Source organism: Engraulis encrasicolus, chromosome 11, assembly GCF_034702125.1.
Source record: "Engraulis encrasicolus isolate BLACKSEA-1 chromosome 11, IST_EnEncr_1.0, whole genome shotgun sequence".
Lineage (NCBI taxonomy): Eukaryota > Metazoa > Chordata > Actinopteri > Clupeiformes > Engraulidae > Engraulis > Engraulis encrasicolus.
Genome location: NC_085867.1, coordinates 383,093 through 410,129, shown reverse-complemented (window position 1 = coordinate 410,129; position 27,037 = coordinate 383,093). Strand labels below are relative to the sequence as shown.

At 42.8% G+C, this 27,037-nt stretch overlaps 1 protein-coding gene across 1 annotated transcript in view; it reads right to left on the bottom strand.

Annotated features, from left to right (window-relative positions):
• LOC134458637 (NACHT, LRR and PYD domains-containing protein 1b allele 5-like) overlaps positions 1-27,037 on the bottom strand; it is a 49,776-nt gene that overhangs the window by 19,623 nt on the left and 3,116 nt on the right. Inside the window, exons 3-8 of the mRNA XM_063211066.1 lie at positions 23,153-23,332; positions 22,695-22,892; positions 18,408-18,563; positions 13,056-13,226; positions 12,661-12,816; positions 10,068-10,253 (exon numbers count right to left, since the gene is read on the bottom strand). Of these exons, the coding sequence (XP_063067136.1) occupies positions 10,068-10,253; positions 12,661-12,816; positions 13,056-13,226; positions 18,408-18,563; positions 22,695-22,892; positions 23,153-23,253 (968 nt within the window). The 5' untranslated portion in view covers positions 23,254-23,332. The remainder of the gene's footprint in view (positions 1-10,067; positions 10,254-12,660; positions 12,817-13,055; positions 13,227-18,407; positions 18,564-22,694; positions 22,893-23,152; positions 23,333-27,037) is intronic.

Sequence of the window (27,037 nt, the reverse complement as noted above, 5' to 3'; positions counted from 1 at the left end):
ATTTCTGAGTAGCTCTAGGTGCGATCATTCTCTCTGGCATTTGCAGCTGGTGCAGCCCTTGTATTGCACTGAGAGCTGTCCACGTGTGTGGTGATAGGTGAAATGTGCTCTGGCAGCACTCATCGTTGAGTTTGGGAGATGTCTTTAGTGGGAGTATTTGAATGTGTACGTTGAACACAGTGGCAATGGCCATTTTCAGTTAGCTTGGGGAAGCCTTGCGCCCTACTATTTGTAAGCCTATGCGTTTTGTTTCACCGTCGTACTTGCATCAGCACATTACACTTGCCAAAATAAAGTTGATCTGGTGCTGACATTTTACTGAAGCCTAATATCTCAACCAAATCGGGAGTAAATTGAATTAAATTAAAGTCTCTCAACATGGCTTGCCATTCCATGAGGGATAAGGAGAATGCAGCTCACACACGAGGTGCGTTCCTTTGATAGATGCCTGCTGTGTTAAGTGCTGCGCACGCATTGTGTAGGTTTAGAAAAATGACAGTGATAAACATATCCAGGTCAAAATTACTAACAGAAAAGAGGGACAATGACAAAGGGAATGAATTCGCCAGGAAGACAGATTTTATTTGGCAAACTAGAGACTTTCTAGGGTTCATGACAAAATAATGCTTGGCATTAGATCTGATGGCTAGTGGGGAAAACGTCAGAGGGCAATTCTTTCCGAGAGTCCAACAACAACACAATATCAAAATGTCATGGTGGACGCCACCACCTGCCACCAAAAGTCAGCTCCTTTCGGTTCCTAGAAAACAGATGCCTTAATTTTTTTTTAAATAATAATCCAGATCCCATTCGGCTACTAGGCTATCTCCACATTGTTCCATAAGACAGCTTCGCTGATAAGCCTAGCTAATAGCTTTAGTAAGCCCACAAGACACCAAAACAGTGTTCAGTGGTCGCTGTCTATTACAAAACTTTAAATAAAACCTGGGGTCTTCAGGTAGGCTAAGCCTACGACATTTAAAACTATGTCAGCCGTGCGCGCTGTCAAATGAGAGCCACGAGAAACGCGGTGGAGCGCAACATCGTCCTGTGTTTCGCATCATCGCCAACGGCAGGGGCAAACGCTAGTACTTCCGGGGCACATAAGAGAGATGAAAATATCAAAAATCAAAAATAGCACGTGGGCTTTTTTTCATTGGCGTTGTTTTGAAATGAAGTACAAAATACATTTTGGAAATTCAGATCGAAATTTGTTTTTTCGTTTGTCACTAAAACTAAATAATGAAATAACCAGCCGTTTTTTTCGTTTTTTTGTTATTTGGTTCTGAATCGAAAAACAAAAGAACGAATGGTACACGGACCATACACACACCTTTACAAAAAAAATCTGCTGACGTGACTGGGCGAGTTTTTGAATTCCGGACATTTTGATAACATGCCGCTCAAATATGTAGGGACTTCTACAGCCAAGTTTAATTCATTTTCCCTCATTACATAAAATGCACGCCATTTGCCCTGAAGTACCTGTCTCTGTGTTTCCTTTCCTAAGCCACGCCCGTTACCTATAAAATGGAGGCCCGAGGTATTGTTCATTGTTTCTGCATTTTACCTTCAGTTAACAAGACAGTCGATATATTTCTTACTACAACCAGTTTCGTTTGTGTATTGCATTCCCATTGCAATATTTTGAGTAACGTTCAAATACCTGGGCTCATGGGTCAACTCAACTGAGCAAGATCTAATAAATGAGGAAGGCACTTGCAGGGAGGGCCCTGAACGGTATGGCCAGTGTATGGAACTCCTATCTCCCCCGATGCGATAGTAGAGTCCGTTGTCCTTTATGGCAATGAATGTTGGACCCTTAATCCAACCCTAGAGAAGTCCCTTGATGGGTGCTACACCAGGATGCTTTGTGCAGTGCTTACAGTTTTTCTCGATTGCCTACACACAATTTTCGGAATCGGTCCTCAAATTCTCAAAACTCTACACACAAATCTCCAAACCTCACACACAACGGGCCAAACTCTTCACTACCTCTGAAAAATGCACGTCTTGTCTCAAAACAATGTACTCTCTTCTAAAAACCTCATTTTGTCGTCAAATGACACACACAGACAGTCACTACAATACACATTTGCAGACCCATTAAAACACTGTTGGGCACAGGGTAAAACTAATTTCTCCCACTAACTTGGGCTTTTTTTTGTTCTGGATTGCATGGATACTGTGACATAAGTTGGAAAAACTTCATTCCCACAACACACAAACAGAAACAGAAATATGTTTTTTTCTTTTTCACAAAAACACAAAGATAAACCCCACTGCCTATTTGGCAGTACAAAAAACCTATTACATTACTGTATAGCCTATTGCTATGAAAAAAAAACCACACACACTCACATCTACTCTGCTTCATCCTGCCTTCTATTGTGGTCTGGCCACAGGACCTCATCCACATCACATGCAATCGTTTCCCTGGCCAGGCAGCGAGGGAAATACCGTCTTGCATGGCGCATCCACCCAGAGAAGGCATCAACAGCTATTTTTTTTCTGACATTTACTGTAAAAAATTGCACTAATTTATTGTAAAATATTGGGTAACCACATGGAAGTGATGTCTTGTATAACATATTTTTGAGTTCAAAAACTAAACAAATGTGTTTTCTCCTTGCATCCACTCATTTTTCATCAATATGACATGCAATGTGTGTCCTTATGGGGTGATGATTTCAGATTGTAAACCGGTATGAAGAGAGTTTGCCCATTTGATGAGGAAGTGAACATAGTATGGCAGTTGATTGTAGTGTTGTGAATGACAGTGTGTTCCATGAGAAACCCAGTGTTTTTCTTTATGAAAATTGAGTGTAATCCAGAGAATTGTGTGTAATGGTGTGAAAAGAGTGTGTTTTAAATCTGGAATTTGAGTGTTAAGTAGGAATTGTGTTTAGTGTTCAGTGACATTGGTTAGGGGAGTTGGGAAATGGGTGAGATGTTCCGAGAATTGTGTGTGAAGTACCAGAACTTGTGTGGAGGCAATCGAGAAAAACTGTAACATCAGCAATAGTGCACATGTAACCAACGAAACCCTGTATGAGGGAATACCAAGCTTTCCATTTACTGGTACCGAAGTCAAAGGAGACTCGACAGAACTTTGATTCATTAGTTCCTAAAGAAGGACCACCACATACGATCACTGATGACTGATCTGCCCTCATGCATCAGAGACACTGGTGACTTCATCAACCAGCTGTCACAGTTGAGTGTTGTTTAGTCTCATCAGGAAAGCTTTGGTTGTTTTCTCTGGTCACCCGACAACACCGCTTGAAACTAAAGAAATGAAGGGTGATTTGATGAACAACCTGTACATTTAAATGCTCTCATCATCAGCCAGTCAATGGTCATCTGTGTTCGCGAGAGAGTGGCGCTTTTGACAAGCGGTGGCTATTTGACGATATCCCTCACAACAATGCAACAACACAGAGTAATGGTTAGGGCAAGGTATTGTCTTGTTCATATAAAATCACAAAGAGTTTTACCCGGCACAAAATGAATGCCAATCAGACTTCTAATGTCAACGTGGTGCTGACTGCTGATAGGCAGCGCATGGGTTTCAAATGCAATGCGCCAATCTGCTTTTGGTCACGTTCGGTTTCTACAGTCCATCGGAAAACTTTAGATGCATAAAATTAACTGCAATTTGGCGAGACGGCTGCTGGTTAGACTAGATATTGCTGTCAACTAAGCATTTTGTAAAATATGTGCATTGCGCATTACAGTTTTTTCTGATTGTTAAATCTCAATTTTCGCAACTTTGGCTGCTTTTGCAAAACTCTACACACAACTACAAGAACTTCACACCTATCTAGCAAAGCACTGTAGATGTGTTGCAAAATCAAACCAAGGTTGAAAAACGCTATACACTTGTTGAAAATGTGCATTTTTGTGTCAAATCATTCATACAAACTATATTACAATAAACACACACACACTGCAACTACACACATGCAGTATAAATGATACACACATTTAGCTTGTGTTGTTCTTTGCACAATGCAAATCAATTGTAGATCACACTTTTGTCATGAATACTTGTGATATAAGCACAGGGGATGAGACTTCAATCATGGATGTTTATTTACGTTCTCCAGAGCAAACTAAAAATATGTTTTTGACATGTAATTCAAATATACAACAAAACACAATGTAAGTCTAACAAAGGAAATTACTGAACATCCATATCCCTTGCTGGATCTGACAATAAAATTTCCTTGACATCACATGTATGTGTTCAAGTGCAAGACAGCAGAGAAAGCATCACCTTGTATCCAGTGCTAACATATGACCAGGGCTCTAAATTAACGCACGCCAACACGCCAAATGCGGGTGAAAATCAATTTTGGCTAGTAGAAAAAATCATCCATAGCCAGATTGGCCGGTAGACTCTAGCGCGCGCCCGAACGTCAAAACCGCTGCCAGCACAGATCTGTGGCTGACTGCCGTCTGATGAACGTAAAACGGCGCCTACATTACCCATGAACATTAGGCCTACCGTCATGATGTAGCCCACACCCATTGGCTGGCCGTTAATCACAATAACGCAGCTTCACATTCATTGGCTGCGTGTTAGATGCCCGCGCTGGAACTACTGTTGATCAAATATTTTCAATGAGCGGACTAGCGCGGATTACTTCGGTTTTGTAGGTTTTGGACGGGTGAAAAAGAATGTGGCAGTGGTTAGAGAAAGGTTATGTGTCGGCGAATGCAACTTGCAACTGTAGTGACGCTGAAATGGAGTGGTGGTGGTGGAGCGAAAACGGCATGAGTGGAGGAGCATGACAGCTGTCTGTCAAAACCGTGTAGCCCCCCTGCTGTCAGAAGTCGTCTGATATTTGCGAGGTCCTCGCAACTACCGTACCTACGATGGAGTTGTCGTTTCCTAATAATGCCCACGCCATCGGAAAGACCATGCACGAGTTTGACATGGATGAACGAGTAAGTGAAAAAAAAACGGTAACAAAAAACTAGCGACGCTATGAAAGTAGCAAAGTAAGCTGGTGGTCTCCGTGATGTTATTGGATGTCTACTAGTTTAGACATAGCGTCGCCTAATTATTGTCATTCCAAGCGCATGATATTAGAGTGAAGCAAGTATTAATCCTGCAGGAACCTAAAGGTGTGAAGCAGCAGCAGCAGCAGCATAAAGAAACACACAATGCAGACATCATACACATCGCACTGAGTTGGCTGTGTGTGTGTGTGTGTGTGTGTGTGTGTGTGTGTGTGTGTGTGTGTGTGTGTGTGTGTGTGTGTGTGTGTGTGTGTGTGTGTGTGTGTCCTCCTCTTCTCCTCCCCACCCCTCTCTTCTGTGCATTGTCCATGGCATTTGGCCTAGTGTGTGAAGTTTAAGTGATACTGTGTGGGGGATATGAGGTTTTGTAGTGTTTGGTTGTGTGTGTTTGCCTAGTGTATGTCTGGTATGTGTGCAACATGTGTGTTGAAGGCATGCTGTTTTTGTGTGAGGTGTAGGCCTATACTGCATGTGAGGTTTGAGTGATGGTGTAATAGGCTAGTGTTTGGCTGTCTGTGTGTGGTCCAGCGTAGGTATGGTATGTGAGAGGCATGTGTGATGCAATTCACTGTTTTCATAGGAAATTGAATAAAAAATAATGAAAATGTAGGTAATAAAAATAATTACTAAATAATTATAGAATAAACTGAACAGTGAAATATGTTGAGTATAATGTTTATATTGTTTATCTGTGTTGAGGATATACTGTAGTTTAATGGAATAATTAAAAGCAACATAATTAACGCATGGTTTATTTTGGTGAGATAAAAAAAATGGCTAGTTGACCTTCCATTTGGCTAGTAAGAAAAAATGTCTACTAGCCAAATTGGCTGGTGGTGGAAAAAGTTAATTTAGAGCCCTGCATATGACGTCTGGTCAATATCATTAGGACTCCTACAGTATATTCAAAACTAATTGTTGATTACCTGCACATATCAACATAGTTGTTTTATATGTTCTGGACCTTGTAGGCCTGCTTCATGTGAATTTTGTTTCTTTCAACTAGCCGTGATATTGCAGAGATGCTCACATTATTTATATTTGCAAAGGTTCTGCCATGTTCTATTAGCCTACTGAATTTCCTGCAGCCTTATTGTTAGCCATCACCATATTCAGAATGTGGGTCTCCTGCTCAGGTGTGAACACACAGTTGTTCTCGGCCACCTGTTCTCAGAATTCTAGTAATTCTGTAAAGTAGCAATCCCATCACTTGTACATTACTGTATTTCACACATTACAGTCAGTATATACAAACCCCAACTCCGATGAAGTTGGGACGTTTGGTAAACAGTGAATAAAATCAAAATGCTATCATTTTCAAAACATTCAATCTATTCATTAGATGGAGAATAGTGAAAAGACAACATATTAAGTGTTAAAACCGAGAAAAAATATTGTTTTGGGGGACATATGTACTCATTTCTAATTTGATAAATCCAACACGTCTCAAATAAGTTGGGACGGGGATCAGTGAAATTTAGTAAACATCCAAATAAGATAAAACAACAAAGAAGAACATTTCAAAATGAATTGTACTGACGGACAGTATAGGTGTCCAGGCATAAGATCATCACAGAGAGGCTGAGTCACTTAAATTAACTCAATTAAAGATGCAAAGGGAATAATTACCATAGTTATTACATACATTTTTTAATTCCCTTTGATTTACCACGATTGAGTGTATATAAGACATATTTTTGTTACTAAAATCATTGTATAGGTTCATGACATCATGAAATATATATTGGCTGTAGTCTCACTCTAGCACTCCAGGATATAGAGCTATTGAAAATTGACCATATTAAGAATGCTTAATGCGTGCAAATGATACAGGGGTGTAACATTCTCCTAAGCACCTGAGCTCACTTGAAATAGACCCAGAAGACATGGGAAACTGTCCTTTGCTTACAGAAGTCGGCAGAAGTTGTAGAAGTTCATTCTTTTTGACAATAATAGAGCATTGCACATCCTGTGCTACAGTGAAAATGGACCATCCAACTTGCGTTAGTGCTAGCTTCAAAAGTCAGCCTCCATGATGGCATGCGGGTGCAGTAGTGCATTGGTTAAGATGTTCTCACTCATCTGTAGAGTTAAATACAGTGCTGAATGGTATACATGGGTTTTAAACAGCATGAAAAGCCACTCATGCATTATATTTTGAAGGGAGATCTTCGATTACTGCCACATAGTAAGGTGAAATTGCATTCTCTACTATGTTTTAACAGTTTGGCTCCATCATAAGGACCAGCAGGTGATAAAATGGTGGGCTTTTGGTCAAGACCTGTCACACTGTAAGCACTACAGAAAGGAAAACATTGCAAAACATGACAAGGAATACACCCACCGTTTAAGCTGGTGAAATCATGTCCAAGATAGGAATTAACACTGTTTTTTATATAAAACCATCTCATCGGTTAATGTATGTAACTGTTAAGTGTTGTCTTTTGTTTTGTTTTTAGTCTTCCTCGACATTTGCTGCCATTTATTGTCCCTGTCCCAACTCTTTTGAGACGTGTTGGATTTATCAAATTAGAAATGAGTACATATGTCCCCCAAAACATTTTTTTTCTCGGTTTTAACACTTAATATGTTGTCTTTTCACTATTCTCCATCTAATGAATAGATTGAATGTTTTGAAAATGATAGCATTTTGATTTTATTCACTGTTTACCAAACGTTCCAACTTCATCGGAGTTGGGGTTTGTACTATTGTCTTTCATATACACTGTGTCTGTACATATTTGCTACACTGCGCTGTTGAGTATGAAATGACTACATACCGGTTCTCAGCGTGAAATGTTCGGCTTATGCTCTCTACAGTGTAGCGGCTCAGATTGGGTTGAACCCTTTCACCAGCTTTCCTGTAGCTCATGCCATGGTTGATGACATGGTCAACGAATGTGTCATCTGTGATTATTTGTGTTTTTGTCTCCTTTCTCCCTTTCCTCACCCTCCTCTGATCCTCAATCTTCTGGTGTTTCTTTCTCCTTCCATTATTTTCTACACCGGTGACTTACTTATACAGCATGCTGGTTGCCAGGTGAAGAGATTATCTAAAGGTGTTTACCCCTGTCACATGTTGTCTAAGAATTGGTATTATAGTGTACAACATATACACGGATGTGAATATTTTTTCTAGGAGTGTGTTCATAATTTGCAAATTGTATGCAAAGCAGTGAGTTGTGTTTACAGTTATGCAAAGTGTGTTTTATAACATTACAAACTGAGTGCTAATCAGTTTTTGTGCTATTAGTTTGGCTGATTTGGTTATAGGTTTGTGCATCTGTGTGAGGAGTTCAGCAAAAGCAGCCAAAGGTTACAAAAAATGTGCTTTAGCGAACAGAAAAAACTGTAAGTATAGCCTATCTCTACTTGACTGGTTGCCTGGCTGGCGCAGACAATGCTCTGAATGTAGGCTATGTTGTGTCGCACTTAGAACAGGCGGACCCAGGCGGCTGTAGCCTACTGGTGCTTGACAGGTAAAGTGAGCAAAGAAAGGAAAAGGGTACGAGTAGCCATCTGTGGTCTTTTATCATGAAAATGTCATGAAAATTATATTGTGAAATTTGCTCTATGTAAAAAGCCTCAGATTTTCCAAGAAGTTTCCAATGTGAAACAAAATTTAGTCTTCAAAAAACTTTTCTCCCCCAATACATGAGCCTGAAAAGGGGGGTCGTCTTATATTCAGGATCATCTTATATTCGGGCCAATACAGTATTGTCTTATCAACTTGAATTCTTCACCCCTGTTCACCCCTGTTCACCCCTTTTTCTCGCTCTCAGTCTCTCTCTCACATACGCATAGTGTAGACACACACACACACACAAGCATAGCGTATCCTTCCATACACGCGTGTATATATTGTATATTTTTACTCAAGTTGTATGCCCTGCAAATCACATTGGCTGTATGAGCGTTATTACCCGATGATGCTTTTACAATAAATTATTGTGGTGAACTGTATTTGTCTTATTTGAACAATTTCTATGAAGCCAACCACACAAGAATTCACACAATTACCTTCAGATTTCTACTTTATTATGTTATGATTTTATGAGACGGGCACAAGACGGGATTTATCATTAATTACACAATTGAGGATTCCATGAATCTCTACCTACATTATCGATGCCTCTTGTGTGAGGAATTTATTTTTTGCACACCCAATTATTGTAGCTCACCTACATTATTGATAGCCCAGCGCGAAGAGTTTAACACACTTCTTGTGCGTTAATTCTTACACTTAAGTCCTCTCTTCAAAATGTTATAACACATTACATATTTGGAACTCTGTGTATGAATTTTATACTTGGCAACCAAATTTCAATTACATTAATTCGATTTCGTTTGCATTAATGTAATCACCCCTACATTATTGTTTCCCCTTGGTGAGGACGATTTATTCCTCATGCCCAATAATGTAATTTTTTTCACAAAAAATGTAATTTCCCTTAGAAATATTTGACACACATTCGCTGCGACACACGGAGACTGTCTGTAAGAGCCATTCTTTTTATTTATTGTTTTCATACAAGAGCTCCTGAATATATTTATGTTTAAATTTAGAAGATTTAGATTTAGGTCTTCTAATTAGATTAGGATAAACGTTCTGTTGCAAAAGTGATACTAATTGCACCTTGTTAGTGTGTTGTCCTAATTACTCCCTGTAGGTGGCGGCGAGACTGCTACTTATGATGGTGCGGTGACGTGGCCCAGACGCTGTAGGGGTGCAAGGCGCAACAGTCATTTACCATGTCCATGATGTGGACAAGCCCGTGCGCGCAACTGTGCCAGCCTGAACGTTGCCTGTTGTCTCAAGCCAAGCCCCATTGCACTGAACTTAAAGCCTTGCTTTATTTGTTTGATTTAAACGTTTATGGTACAGTTTTTCTTTTTTTAATAAATCAACCACCCATCATCAAGGAGAAACCCATCCTTGTCCTTTCATGTGTCAGTCTCCTGCATGTTTCCTGTTATCTCTCTGTTCTGTCTGTGATCATTGAAGATGGGAGGGGATGTGTAGAGTTTGTGTTTAGTACCTCAACTCCCAGGGCTTGCAGTCTGGATGACACCCAGCTGAGGAGGACACATGCAGTGATGATGAATATGAATATGATGAGGATGATGACGATCTGTCTTTGACCAGCTTCAGTTGTGTGAGACGTGAGGAGTTTGAGATCAGGGCCGAGACCAGGTGAGAAACGCTCAGGGGACAGTCATACAGCCTGGGAGAGACATGAGGTTACAATTAGACAACACACACATTCATTCTAGACACACATCTCCACGAGTGTGTGTGTGTGTGTGTGCGCGCATGCGTGTGTGTATCTGTGTTAGAGTGAATGGTGGGGGGAAATGGTATTTGTACTAAGACGTCTGTAATGAAGCCATTCCATGCCAAGCCATGTCAAGACATTTTTGGTTATAAATGCTCTTAAAGGGTGAATGAGCATGCTCTAGCGACCTGGGACAATGACAACTGCCGACCACCGTCCTTACTCCGTGATCGACAGCCGTCATGTCCGGTGTGCGTCTAGAAAAGTCTGTGTAGACCAGCTGAAAATATACACGGTTATGGCGCATCATTTTCGCCCAATGAAAAGAAAACCACCCCACTTCATCCTCACCAAAATTAAGTTCATAAGCAACATGACAATGTGCACTGCGCATCTCCACTCAGGAAGTGCTCGTGACAGGCATAGCACAAACTTTTTGTTACAACCACAACTGTGTAGCCAAGCTTTCTTTAACAGAGACCAACTGAAACCAACAGAAACCAACTCTTTCATGGTTGATTCAAATTATTAGGAAAATAAAATAAAAAAAACTGTCAGTGGTTCATGATCCCATATCTTCCAGCATGGAGTTTCGTTAACAACAAAGCTAGCAAAAGTTCAGCCCACCCAATAAACGTCAGGCTACACTGCCTACAGTTTCTGAACGTAACATATTGGCCATTCCATTTTTAACTTCCAAGGGTTTTATTCTTCTCCCCCTCCCCACCTAACCCCCGGACATCTCCCAAAATAGCATATTTAAAAAAATAAGGGGGAGAACAACACACAACAAAATGTACAAAAATGACAAAAATACCTTTGTAAGCACTCACACACGCACTCACACACACAGCAGATATTTATTTTCCAGTGACAGGATGGGAGAACATTTCGCCTACATTTTCCTGGAGCAGCGTGGGGTGAGGTGCCTGCCTTGCTCTCATTGCCAGCCTTCAATAATTTTTAAAATGCCATAAGATCATCTGATAGCCTATATTTGCAGGTTGCATTCATAAAGATGTATTTCTTAGTGAGAACACCAATAAGCCTGAAGATAACACTTTTCAAACCAATCTAACCAATGTTGCTTATGACTTTGTTTAGGCCTATGCAGCTCTCACATCCATAATGAGAATCAGATGCAATAATATGGACCCAGCAAAGAGGACACCTCAGGTCTTGTCAACAAGAAAATGGCACATTTGATGCAATGTTGATTAAATGCAACAGTCAGCCAATAATAAATCATTCAAAATTAACTATTTTGTGGACTGTTTAAAAGTGTGAAATGTTTATCAAGCAATTCATTTTTAAGTACCACTAGTTAGCTGCCAGCAGAGCTCAAACACCATTTTCCTTCATTTGTGTTAGCAACTAGCTACAGCTACTGTTAAACCAATTTGAAGTCCTTCAAGTTTAACACACTGTTTGCAATCAAATTTGGGCCAACCATTACTTTCAAAAACGAGGCATATAGAACTTTGTAAATAATGTATTTACAGGCTCTGATACCATCCTTCCCTTGTAGTCTACCTCACAACCTCTGGTGATGCCACCCTCATAGTCAATACTGCAGTGACTGCCAAAGAGGGAGAAACTGATTGAGGGGGCAGGGCATGGCACGCTTCTTCCTACAGTCTGGGGCGCGATTTTAAAATAAGAGCCGCAAAAGGCCCGCGGGCCGCTAGCTGAGTATGGGGGCTCTAGTATATACTTTTATGTGCTATTTATTTCCCCTCCCCAATGTAGTTTCACAGCCAGCGTTTTTTGCATTTTGGTCATTGTGTATAAATGCCAGTCAAGCTGAAATTTGAGTGGAACTGTTGAATAGTTTTCTTGTCCTGTCCGGGCTGTCTATTGTCATATCGTGTCAGTTATATCTGGGTTTTTATCATGTCATAGGTAATACAACTGGTGTTTACTTTACTTATTGACAAGAATTTCCCCATTGGGGACAATAAAGTTTCTAACTAACTAACTAACTCACTATCTCACTAACTAACTATCTACCCAGGGAAGCCGCATGGCCTTGGAAGTGTTAGGCCTACTTTTTTTTTCCATTTAGGCAACTCGCATAGAACTGTAGAAACAACTTGACTCTCATGACGCCTGACTGCTGCTGGCGGCTTCATAGCACATGATTTCCTCAGTGAACAACAGCGATTCCAGACAAAATCTCTTCATTCACCTACAGGACAACATGTTGTAGTTATGAAACTGAACGCAGTATTGTGAATAATTGTTTTTATCACCAATTTAACATTGATGATGTCAAAATTTCGCTCGAGAATAAGGGAGGCCACTCAGCTTCCTATGCTGTCTCTGCATAGACACAGTCACTTCAGGTGTTGCTTACTCTAGTTTCTCCAGTCTGCAGTCTTGATGACTAAGAGTAGAACATAATCGTTCCACCTCCTCTTCCTTCAGGTTTATCCCAGAGAGTGTAGATGTGTGTGAGGTGTGAGCAGAGACCAGATTCCAGATCTCCTTTGTCAGATCATACCTCTGCAGCCTGGGAGAAAAGAAAGACACACATACTTATGCAGCATCATGACGATGCACACATACAACTTACAACACACACAAACATATGTCGACGCGCGCACACACACACACACACATGTTGATGAAGTTGGAGGAGAACCTAACGACTGGTCCAGTTCTGTTTGCTGCATGTTGCCTGTTATCTGTCTGTTCTGTCTGTGATCATTGAAGATGAGAGGGGGGATGTGTAGAGTGAATGTTTAGTACCTCAACTCCCGCGGCTTGCAGTCTGGATGACACCCAGCTGAGGAGGACACAGTCAGTGACAATGATGATCTGTCTGTGCCATTCAGTGTCAGCTGCATGAGACGTGAGGTGTGTGTCAGTGCAGAGGACAGATGAACACAGCTCTTCTCTGACAGGGGACACCTATGCAGCCTGGGGGAGACTTCAGGTTACATTTGGACAAACTACACATTAACACTAGACACACACTTCAACAACAACAGCACACACACACACACACACACACACACACACACACACACACACACACACACACACACACACACACACACACACACAGACTCGGACAGAGAAACAACTAGTATAGGGCTATGCAGTCGCCTCCGACTGCGGAAGGTATATTCCCGAAACACGATTTTTCCCCCATCATTCCTACCACTCCCGTCCACCTATTTATAAATGTATGTATTGAATTACAAAATATAAAAGAAATACATTTAATATCTATACATAGATCAGTGCCGTACATAGGCTTAAAACCACACAACTATTATGAAAACAAAGCTAAATAATTTGGGGCAAATCCATCCACCCAGTTAGAAGTTATGGGACAAACAAAAATTCTGCCATCTTGAAAGCCTCCAAAATCTAATTAGTTCATGTCCCTTCCCTAGAGCATCAACACACATACTCACAGAGGAGGGGCCATTGGGCTTGAAAACAATGGTGTTTTGGTTTAGTTGCTGGCGCGCGCAATGGATCATGACAGCAGGTGCCCGTAACTCCGTGAACTCACAGAAATACTGTCTCAGAAATACTGCTCTCCACTCGTTGGAGAATGAATCACAGTTGGTTTATTTCCTCCAGTAGTACTGTGTGTGTGTGTGTGTGTGTGTGTGTGTGTGTGTGTGTGTGTGTGTGTGTGTGTGTGTGTGTGTGTGTGTGTGTGTGTGTGTGTGTGTGTGTGTGTGTGTGTGTGTGTGTGTGTGTGTGTGTGTGTGTGTGTGTGTAAGTGGAATAGGGAGATCTGGATAAATGTATGGTGAATATTTGTAAATATTTGTGCCTTCTTCTGTATTTATGTATGTATGCTACTTGACACCTTAATTACCCTCGGGATCAATAAATGATACTCTACTCTACTCTCTCTACTCACACAAATCCAAGTGTGTGCTTGTGTGCCAGAGCGCCAAATGCGGGTAAAAAATGGCTTTGGCTGGTAACAAGTTGATCCTCACTAGCCATTTGGCTGTTAACTTACTATTGGGGTGTGATCAAAAAAAAAAAAAAAAAAAACGGTGGTAGGCCTAGATTTCTCTGAGTGTGTTTGCTACCAAAAATGAATCCAATGTAGTCTTGTAAACCTTCCGGGGCATTGCTAGCCCATTGCCGTAGATCAAAAGCAACCTGTGGCAAGCTGAGCCTTGAGTTTGTCAACCAGCTGCCGGGCTTCTTCAGTGGAGGGGAGGCTTTGCAAGTGGTTGTCTACGTAGAAGCACCGCTCAGTGGCAACACGAACATCATCCCCACATGCTTCTGCAGTGCATACGCTGGACAGCAGGGGCTGCATGTGGTCCTTAAGGGGAGGACTTGCCATTCATAGACACTTGCTGGTCACTTTTCAGATCCAAGAAGCGCAACAACAGCCTGTCCTCTGGTAACAACCGGACTTGGTGGAACCTTGATGTGGGCGATGGCATGTTCCCGGAGTCTCAGCAAGACACCAAGAAGGCTTGAGGTAAGGGTCGGACCAGGGAGAAGCAGCTCGTTCAGCTTCTGGCCTTTGTAGGTGAAGGAGCAGTTAACTCATTGGCTGCCTTCGGCGGCGAATGACGTCATTTCGAATAGTGACGCCCCCTGCCTAGTGTTGCTGTCGTCAACGACAACGAGGACGACATATCTCAGTCAACGAACATTTTGCAAGCCAATTGTCATGACGAAAACGTTAACTGCTTGACGTTTTTGAAACCAGAGGTGACTTAAATGTATGGCCACATGAGGAAATCTTAGAGGAAACGCAACGCAAATACTTGCTGTATGACGATGACTATGACTAAACATAATTGTGGAAATAAAAACCATGACGTCATCCAAAACAAAACAAAAAGAGAAACGAAACATTTTCATGCACCATTGCGCGCCCCACTTCTGAGACTACCGCTGCTTGGATAGACCTTTTCTTTCCGACAAGGCTAAGTAATCTGCGCACAAATACAACGGAGCCCAGACACATTGACATGCCATTATGTTAAATGCTCATTAATGATACGAAAGTCTTGTTTGTGTGAGAAGTCAGATTTTGTCGAACATCAGAAAATAATGCATTACGCACGCAGTGAACACGAGCGAGAAGTAGGCCTATTTTTTTCCCTATGCTCCATCTGACCTGTCAATTAGTCCCATCCGTCAATCTTCCATCGCCAATGAATTATTTGACGTTGATGCAGCAACATTGGAAACCCAACCCCACAGAAAGAGCGACTTCTAGGCTATAAGAATAATGAAATAGGCTAATTGACAACATTCCCATGCAGATGGCGCGAAGTGGCACAATCAACTTATCTTTGAAAACGTAGCCTACAGTGAAACATGAACCTTTTTGCCGTAATGTGTTGTGCGTTATGCGGCTGTCCCATGGGACACGGGGCAATAATAATTTGAATCTGGATTAACCTCCAAAGAAGTGCATATCGTCGGATTATTGAACGTTTGGAAGACAGGAGCTTCTAAGAAACGTGCGCGTCTCTCTTCCTCTCCCTCTCTCTCTCTCTCTCTCTCTGTACTCCGAGCCAGCAACAAGTCCACGTTAACATGAAACTGGTCCGTCATTCTGTCGAATTTCAGTTTAAGTGCATTTAAACAAAGATTAATATTTATATTAGAGCTGGGACTCGATTAAACATTTTAATTGAATTAATCTATAGGCTTTGGAATTAATTAATCGAATTAATCACATTTCAATATCTGACTTGAGAACAGTGAAAAATGTGTTTTTTTCCACATGGATTTTGAATAATTACAATAAATAAGCTTAATCTAAAAATATTATTCATTTTTAAAAGAAGAGAGAACTCTTCTCAATTTCAGCAGGCTGTTGACCATCAGGCGTAATACTGCCCTCCACTGGTCTAATCCAGAAATATGTAGCTATATTATACTGCGATTAATTTTTAAAATCGTGTTAATTAATTAATCGCATTGTGTGATTAATTAATCGAAATTAGTGCATCAATGTCCCAGCCCTAATTTATATTAATTATTGCAGCCATGGGCATGTCACAGGCACCGGCAGCTCTGTGCTTATCATTAGTACATTGGAAGGGACACGTCTTTCAAACTCAAAGTGAACTAACCATTTTATTGAACAAACATAAAAGATGTCCATCAATATCATTTTGATAAAGAACAAGATTGCCTGCCTGCATTCTCCTTCGCCACTATATGCTGGATTCAAGTTGATGTATAGGCTAAGGCCAGACTTTTTTTTTATTAAGACATTTCATGGTCAAAAACAAAATCCCATGGCTATAAAACAAAATCCAACGCCTTGCGGGCTGCATTGTTGCCGCGATGTAGGGCCTATTGACGAATTAAAATTAGGCCTACTATTACGCATAGCCTACTATCAGTTTTATGATGATGATGATGATTAGGCTAATAATAATGATGCCAATTCGAATCGTGCATAACTGTGTAGGAAGGTGTCCATATTCAGCAGAGCACACTGGCCTACATTGTTGACGCAATGCACCTGCTGACGAATTTCATAACACTTCTCCTCTACTCTTACTCCTCCTTCTCATTATTAATAATTCATACATACTTGAACAAAGTTCATTTAACTTCTGTTAGTTGGGTTGATATAAGCGTTGTCTGTACACACAACATTCAAATTAGTTTGATTTCTGACCTGCAATTGGTGTAAGGAAACCTGCCCCCCTCCCCCCTCCCTCCTCCTCCCCTCCATAACTGAGGTAGCCTACCCTGATCATGGTTCTGTCCCACCTCCCATCCTTCACCGTGACTGAAGCACTCTTAGCATGGAACCACTCTGCCACTGCTCTCTTTAACTACTTTTCAGAGCTGTCTCTCACAATCATGAGATCTTGAGAATTTTATTGGAGACTTCTGCCACAATCATAATGAGTATTGGTTGGACTTGATATGACTTTGTCATCATTAACTTTATCGAGAGGCTGTATAACCAATTGTCTGCCATGCGGATGGTTCTTCCCTTAGAACCTCTCACCTGCATGACATGTGCAATGCAGCAAGCTAGTTAACAAGTTAAAATGTTACAAGCTAGCTCACAAAGCAATGCATGATGTGCCTAGCAAGTTAACAAAAGCCATGAGCTAAAATTGCCACAGGCTGGCTCGCATAGAATACCCACAAAGCAGTCAAGCAAGCACTTTGCTGAGCCATGCCAGTAGGCAGTCAGGTAAGCAACTCAGGCACTGTGGCAGTCCAGCTTTATATACAGGTGAAAGTGTGTCATGTGACCAGAGTGATGAGGAATTTGCAGGTGCAAGCAGTAATTGATTCATGACCTACCAGCCCTTAGTAATCAGGTGCCAGGCACTGATTGAGAGATTGGTTGGGATGAGGCTGCTTGATGCCGGATTTTTTTTTTACAAGTTCTCAAAAGGTTTCAATGTATCACTTTTGTTATGACACGTTTGTTGTGTTGTGTGACAAACTTTAAGATCAACCCAACAAAGTGAAGTTAAATGAATGGAAGGTTGAGATTTTTTTCTTTGATGCTAAATGTGCTTGATTTAATCTGGTGGAAATATTTTCCACAATTTTTTTAGGTTAATCCAATAAATCATTTTTGGTTATATCCTCGTCATGGGTACTGCCAACGATGATGCTGTTGTACTGTTTAAGTGGCAAAAAGCTGTCATTAAATAGAAAAAGGAAAAAAATCCTCAATGTCAAATGTGTTCATTGGTGCATCTGCAAGATAATCATTACTTAACAAAAACTAGACTGCAACTGTAGTCAGTTTTCATCATCATAAATGTATGACAAAAAGCAGGCTATGTAACATTCATTGTGAGGAAAAGTATGTGACATTTTAGTCTAGCCATTGTAGTCAGAGGAACATTTTAGTCTTACTAGCCGACTAAAATGTTTAAGACTAAAAGGCTTTGTGACTTGACTAGACTAAAACAAGTAACAACAAAGCTCTCAAAGACAAGACTAGCTAAAGACTAAAAGTCTTGTGACTTGACTAGACTAAAACAACCCAACAAAAAACACTGTCAAAACAAGACTAACTAAGACTAAAAATAAAATGTGCTGCCAAAAGCAACACTATGTGTGTGTGTATGTATACACACACACAGAGTGCCATCAAGTGTTGCTTACTCTAGTTTATCCAGTCTGCAGTCTTGATGACTAAGAGTAGAACAGAATCGTTCCACCTCCTCTTCCTTCAGGTGTTCCCCATACAGTGTAGATGTGTGTGAGGTCAGAGCAGAGACCAGATTGCAGATCTCCTCTGTCAGATTATACTCTTGCAGGCTGGGAGAAAGAAAGACACACATATTCAGCATCATGACACGGCGCACACACAACTTACAACACACACAAACATATGCCCACGTGCGGACAAAAACATACGCACACACAAATACATGTACAAAATCACACACATGCCAAACACAGCCCAATACGGGTACACACACACACACACACACACACACACACACACACACACACACACACACACACACACACACACACACACACACACACACACACACACACACACACACACAGTTTGATTATTTTATTTGGGAGGACCAATAATTATTGAGAAACAATACAGCGCCCCAAACAATATTAAAGTAGCAATAATGTGTCTTCTACATAAATGCAAAAGTTATACTGGCCTGAAGCCTATTCAGGGATACAAGTGGCATCTCCTCCTCCAAATATGCAGACTGCCTATAACTGCAGATATTGAACAATACTTGGCTATCTGTTTTGCTTTCTTCTTATTTAGTCCAGCTATTTGCAAACCTCTGACACACAATTTATGAACATGTCCAAGGCTACCATAGATAAGTACCACCATGGATGTTTTGTAGCCACTTACTGTCAATGCATGAATTACTGGTTGATACTTAACACATTTTTCAGCAAAGCACAGGTCCATATATGCATCAAAGCAGCATCCTATTTCCACAACTGTGATGGTTTTTAGAGTCTCATCCACAAGAACAATGTCAGGGGTGTTAGGGCAGTCTTTAAGAACATTGTCCAGAACATCATTGGTGGTCAAATGGGAAAACCAGTTTGGGTTGATTTTTCTGTCTGTGTGTACATGTGTTGGTCCATGTAGTTTGCGCAGTTCTGTTGCAGTAATGTCCACAATGCGGTTGTGACGGGCGGTGTACAGGCCTTTAAAAGCAATACAGGCATTCATGATGTGCGCTGTAGATTCTATAGTCTCGTCAGTATGTAACAGGCAGAATGGTTTATGGCGCATTGGGTACCAGAGAGAAAGGTTATATTGAGTAGGGAGAACTTGGAGCCTAGCTTTAATGACAAATTTAAGAATGCCTGTATTGACAGCTGGATTATGGAGCGCGGAGTGAGAGACCGTATGGTCAGCGCACTGTAGGCACGCGACTTTGCCTTGAAGTCGCAAGTTCAGCCAATGGGCGCGTTCTTGTGAATGGAGGTAATGCATGATTTCGTACCTGCACATCCTGCTGCTGATCACTTTGCTGGTTTCGTCATGGTGTAGAGTCGCTTCTGCACGAACATCAGGGTCCATTAAAAGCTCCTCGCTGACGATGACCTGAGCTCCACTCCTATTTACCCATCTGAGCTCCACGTTGTTACTTGTGCATAGGTCATTTAAATCTGGCCAGTCAGACCGTACTCCAAATCCACTGGCATTGCTGTCTAATTTCCCACTCGTTTTCTTTTTGAAGCCCAGGAAACTTGGTTCGCCGATAGGGGCTAATGGAATATTGCGCTTCCTCATATCCAGAAGTAGAGAGCCCCGAGCCATGTCCCGAACTGTCGCATCATCGCTGTTCAGCATGCACAACAGGTGGTTTATTCGGGTGGCCGTGTATGTCCATGTAATGTTTGGGACTCCAAGTCCCCCGTCTGATTTTTTCAAAAAGATGATGCTTCTGGTTGTATGTGAATTTAGGCTTAGCCATTTCCTCACCAACTCCACGGTTTTGTCATTCAGTTCATTAAGCATTTTCTTAGTTATGTGTATGTTTGCGAATAAATGTTGGATTTTGCATAGGGCTACATCACGCACTGCCTGGAGTTTCATGCAGACAGGCAGAGGGCATTGGTCTATTTGATGTAGTCTCTCCAAGTATTTGTCACGGATCTCTCCAAGTTGTTTGTGCCACTCCCCAGCTATATTGAACATGTGGCCCAGGTACCTATATGTCTTGTGTCTTGAGTATACTTTAATCTCGTTCCCAGCTATGGTAAATGAGGGAGGGTGGTCGTGCTTAGCCCTGTACCACCTGTTGCCGCCGCTGCGCCGTTCATAGAACACTGCACATTTGCTGGCCTTGACCTCAAGCCCAGACCATTGCAGGAAAAGTTCCGTTCTTGAGAGCATGTTGATCATGACGCTTTCTTCTCTCGATGTTATGAGGACATCATCTGCAAAGGCCTGGACAGGATTCGGGGATGTAATTCCAGGTGGGGCGAGGGGGCATAGCCATTTCAGCCATTGGTTTAACGCCACAATGAAGTTCACGGCGCTCCAAGGGCACCCGGTTTTAATCCCAACCTCAAGTTTGACCGGTTGCGTCAACTGATGTCCGCATATGACTTGCAGAAATGAGTTATCATACACGTCCTTTACTATTTCAATGTACTGTTCTGGTAACTTAATTTCCATCAGGGACTGGAGCATTACACCATGGGGCAAGGATCCAAATGCGTCTTTAAAGTCAAGGAACACTGCGTAAAAGCGGGACGACTGATGTTTAAAATCGTCTATGGCTGTTTTTAAGCAAAATACATGCTCATCCATTCCTCGCCTTTGGATGTATGCTTTCTGCTTTGATGACAGCGTTCCGGATTCCACCAGCCACGGTAAGATTCTGTTTAAAATGCACTTCATAAAGATCTTGTATATGGTAGGGAGGAGGGATATGTCCCTCCATGTGGATGGGTCGTCTGGAATGTTATTCTTTTTGGGTATTCTATAGATGATAGCCCCTTTCCAGGAGTCGGGTACTTTGCAATTGTTTAAACACACATTGAAGATCTGCGTAAGCGTTATTGTTGAGAAATGTTTGGTTGCTTTAATCACCTCATATGACACGCCGTCTGCACCACATGCCTTGTTGTTAGGGAGACTGGAGAGGACTTTGGAGATCTCTTCCACGGTGAAGTCGGATGTGGTGGGGAGGCTAATTGGGTTTTCTGGATCAAGGCTGCCATGCCATGGGGGGCAGCCTGTTGGTTGGTGCGTCTGCGTCGGCTGGCATTTTCTGGTGTAGTACTGGTGGACCTGGGTCACGTCAGTTGTTGTGGGGGGTTGCTCTGGATATTTGCTGTCATTGAGAATGATGTTTATGGCCTTGCCTCTTTGGTTCTGCCAGAGCTTCGCTAGTTCTTGTTCGCTTACCACTCTGGGTTCCCTTGGGCGCTGGGGCTGGAATAATCTGCTGAGCGCAGGTTGGATGGTTCCTCGGACGAAGCGCAGCTGCTGGTCTATCCATTCCGTGAGTGTCTCTGGATTAGGCCTTGGTGGTAGTGCATTGCAAATGGGGAATTTCTGTAGAATTCTTGCGGTGTATTTTAGAAAGGGTAATCCTAATGGTCTCCCGTCTCGATGGGTTGGTGTAAAGACTCCGTAAAGACTCCGTTGCGATAGAATACTCCGTTTAAGATGGTTATAAGCTTAATCCAATGACGTGGGTTACTTCCGGTAAATCCAATTGTTTGTTTGTCATTCATTAGTTTAACGTCCAATGTTTTCCTAAAAAGTCTCTCTTCCTCTTCGAATTGCTCCCATTCTGTGTTGGAAAGTTTGCGATTGAATTGGCCGAAGTTTGTCCAGGCGCTCTGATTGTTTGCCGAACACGGCGTTGGCTCGTAGATGCGCCAACCTAGGCGGAGAATCTTGCCACTTGTTCGCGCAGTTCTAATCGCAGATTTTAGGCTTGCGACCAGGCACATTTCCAGCCTTTATGTTTTATCAACACAATTTTAACTTTCTGCGTTTTCGGCGGCAGTTACGACGGGTGTATATCTTATTTTTTTCTGTGTTTGCATGGCATGTCAGGAGTGCGGCCTGCCGGCGTCCTGCCGCACACGCACACACACACACACACACACACACACATACACACACACACACACACACACACACACACACACACACACACACACACACACACACACACACACACACACACACACACACACTAGTTGCCCTGCAAACTCAGCTCACAGTAAGTTTGCTCCAGAAAGTTGGAAATGGATGAAGTTGGAGGAGAACCTAATGACTGGTCTAGTTCTGTTAGCTGCATGTTGCCTGGTATCTGTCTGTTCTGACTGGTCTAGTTCTGTTAGCTGCATGTTGCCTGTTATCTGTCTGTTCTGACTGTGATCATTGAAGAGGAGAGGGGTGTGTGTAGAGTGAATGTTTAGTACCTCAACTCCCGGGGCTTGCAGTCTGGATGACACCCAGCAGAGGAGGACACAGTCAGTGATGATGATGATGATGATGATGATGAGGATGATGATGGTCTGTCTTTGACCAGCTTCAGCAGTGTGAGACGAGATGATTTTGACGTCAGTGCAGAGGACAGATGAACACAGCTCTTCTCTGACAGGGGACACCTATGCAGCCTGGGGGAGACTTCAGGTTACATTTGGACAAACTACACATTAACACTAGACACACACAAACACACACACACACACACAAACGCAATGAAAAATGCACAGTAGTGCGTGCGTGCGTGCGTGCGTGCGTGCGTGCGTGTAGATGCTTACTGTAGACACCTATGCATGCCTGCGTGCATGCGTGCGTGCATGCCTGCGTGCGTGCGTGCGTGCGTGCGTGCGTGCGTGCGTGCGTGCGTGCGTGCGTGCGTGTAGATGCTTACTGTAGAATCTCCAGTCTGCAGTTCGGATGGCAAAGAGCAGAACACAAGAGTTCCAATGCTGAGTCCTGCAGGTCATAGTTAGTGTTCTCCAGTTCCAGCATTGTGAGATGTGAGGAGTGTGAGGTCAGGGCAGAGACCAGAGGAGAAATGCTCCTCTCTGACAGGGGACATTTATACAGCCTGGGAAAGACATCAAGTAGTTAGACAATGCACACATAAACAATAGACTGGGGAGGCAGTACACTGCAGAACTATCTGATAAACAGATGGGGAAGACCGTCATGAAACAGCTATGTGACGGCCTGGCAAGGATTGACCAAAGCCAACTCCCTGGGAAGTACAAGGTTTGGTGCTACCAGTTTACACTCTACCAGAGGGTAATGTGGCCCCTGAAAATGAGCGAGATCCCCTCATCAACCGTGACTAAGATGGATGGGAAAGCCAACTCATTCATACGAAAGTGGTTGGGGTTGCCACGTTGCCTATCTGAAGCTGGCCTCTTCGGAAGAAATACACTGCAACTACCACTGAAGTCACTACAGTTGGGTTACATGCAAGAGAAAGCCAGGTTGGTCCTTGAGCTTCGGGAGTCCACAGACGAGTCAGTCAGGAAGGCTAACGCCAGGGTCCTGACTGGCCGCAAGTGGAACGCCCAGACCGAGGTCGACCAAGCTGTAAGCCGGCTGCAGCACAAGGAAATCATGGGCAGAGTGCAGGTAGGTAGAGCAGGCCTAGGATGCGGAGATGCACCAAGATTCTGGTCCAAGGCCCACCGCAAGGAAAGGAAGGAAATGGTAGTGGCGGAGGTGACGAGGATGGAGGAAGACCGCTACAAGATCAAGGCTGTGTCTCAGGGACGGCAGGGAAGCTGGACAACCTGGGAGGGAATCTCAAACAGGAACATCAGTTGGTCAGACATGTGAAAGATCAAGACTCAGCTTCCTTATATGCTCAACCTATGACACGCTCCCCTGTCCTCGGAACCTCCACCAGTGGTTTGGAAATGAGGAATGTTGCGCACTCTGAAATGCTCCCAATGCAAGCCTCCAGGATATCTTGTCAGGCTGCAAAATCGCGCTATCACAAGGCCGCTACAGATGGCGCCACGACCAAGTCTTGAGAAAGCTAGCCGAAGTACTGGAGGAGCGCAGACAGGATAGCAGAATACCATCGCCGACAGAGGACCCCACCACCTTTGTCACGGAAGGAGGGATCAGAAGCATCAGGCAAAGAGAAACATCAAGGCCCTTCAGTCCCGGCCAGGATTGGAGCATGAAGGTCGACTTGGACAGGAAGCTTCTGTTTCCCACCGAGATTACCACCACATCTCTCCGCCCAGACATAGTGGCGTGGTCCACAAAGGCAAGAGCGGTCGCCCTCATTGAACTCACCGTGCCAAGTGAGGAAGGAATCGAGGCTGCCTTCGAGCGGAAAAAGGCCAAGTATTCTGAGCTGGCTGCTGAGTGCCGAGAGGCGGGTTGGAAGACTACCATCTACCCAGTGGAGGTTGGATGCAGAGGCTTTATGGGGTTGTCGACTCTACGCCTCCTAAAGGACGTGGGAGTCACCGGAAGGAAGCTTAAGAAGGCAGCAAAGGAACTGGCAGAGGAGGTGGAGAAAGGGAGCTTTTGGCTCTGGGGAAGAACTGGGGGAAGAACACCTAACCCCCCAGACAGCAGCTGCAGGGAACAGCAAGCCTATCTCCCAGCAGCAACCAACGCACCCGAGCACAGCTGCCTTATTTTCCTTTTAAATTTTTTGTAACTTTCTTTTTAATTTTTATTTTTTACATTTTTTTATTTTATGCTTATCAAATGTATGAAACGTATGTATTGTTGGTGTGAGCTGTACGCCAGAGGCAGATGGGCAGTGAGCCTGGCCACTCACTGTTGGCCCACTAGCCGGAGTTGGCGGTGTTGTGGTTCAGGGCCGAAACACCGCAGAGAAGGCTGGACACCACCTGACGACATCTGCTTCTGGCGTAGGGCTACAGCTACCTGCGAGGGTGGTTGAGGAAGGCACCTCCTGTGCATGCATGATGAATGTGAATGTGTTCCCTATATTTGTCTAGTAATTTATACAATAAAGATGTTTGTGTCACAAGTCTTATTTTCTCTTGCTGACCCATGGGCACCGGAGGAGGTGCGACAGGCAGCAATGCTCAGCAGGTATTAACAGCTACCTGTACAATCCTGACACACACCTGAACTGCACACGCACACTCTGTGTGTCTCTCTGTGTGTCTCTCTGTGTGTCTCTCTGTTTGTGTCTCTCTCTCTCTCTCTCTCTCTCTCTCTCTCTCTCTCTCTCTCTCTCTCTCTCTCTCTCTCTCTCTCTCTCTCTCTCTCTCTCTCTCTCTCTCTCTCTCTCTCTCTCTCACACACACACACACACACAAACACATTTTACTTCTTTATTTGGATTGACAGATATACATTTATCATGGCACAATCCAAATGTGGCTTAAAATGAGTCTTATGCAGCTCTAGAATCTTCTGTTCAGAATGTCCTAAGGATAAAGGTGGCACCTGCGTTTCCATATGAAGAGGCTCCCAATGATGCAAGATATTGAACAACATTTTGAGAATTGCTTGGCCCTTCTTTTTGACAGTCCACACATCTGTAGACCACACAAACATTGTTTATGTACGTGGCCCAGACTACCAAAAATGAGCACAATTACTTTACACCTGTCATTTAAGAGTGGGAAGTTTCATGTCTCAAGCTTGTCTGCCGTCATTAATTGCACATTGCACCAGTAAGGTGGAATGTGGAGATTCAGCTAGCAGGGTAAGAGCACAGTTTTGCTCAACATTTTTCAATGCACACACAACATTATGGGTGACATATCAGAGTTCAAAAAGGAGAAATTCAAGAGACAGCAAGTCTTTGTGATTTATCAAGAGCCACTGTATTCAAGGTAATGTCTGCATACCACCTAGAAGGATGAAAGGATGAACTGTAAACACAAGAGGAAGCGGTCTGAGTTTGAGTGACCTAACCGGGATGTGTATTGACCCTGTGGAGCTCTCGATGGACCGTTCTGGTGGAAACAGGAGAGTTGAGGTGCACATATAATTCTACCGTGATTTGTGGTGCTACTTTTTTATATACAGTCCGGCTTAGCAGCCAAACATCCATTTCAGAGACTAGACCCAGGGATGACTGGAGCACTCAGCAACTTTTTTAGAGATTTTATTATTTTGGTGCACAAAATGACTGACATTTCGGCGCACCTGCGCCTTCTTCAGAGTCAAACCATACTGGTGATACCACAGTCAAAATAAAGACATCTTCCCTCCCTTCTATGTATGTAGTAGTTAACCAGTAAGGGCGCTCATGGTAGATCTAACCGTTTTCATTTGTCAGTAAAAAATAAACTGAAGGTGAAAATAAATCAAAGTGAAAATAATAATTATGGGCCAGAGCATGCTAAACACCCAAGTTAAACAAAAAACAAAAAATAATAATAATGATAAAATCAAACATTCTCAAAGAAAACATGAGAGACAAAGGTCCTCATTAAGTCCATGGGGTTCCACTGTGTTAAGTGTGTGGATCCAGAAGGCTTCTCTTCTCAGTAGAAGTTTGACCACGTCACCTCCTCTTTGGGGAGGTGTAATGCTGTCTATTCCCTAGAATTTAGGCGAAGCGCATGAGCCATGATTCGCCTTTGCATAGTGGCGCGCTATTGCATAGTCCAAGTTCTTATTTCTTATGGCAATTCTGACTTTCAGCGCTCGTTTGGTCTGCCCCATGTATATGAGTCCACACGGGCATTTTAGGATGTAAACGACATGGGTGGTATTGCAGTTAATGAATGAGTTGATTTTAAACTTTTTGCCAGTATGTGGGTGGGAGAACTGTTTGGTGTCACTCGAGTTT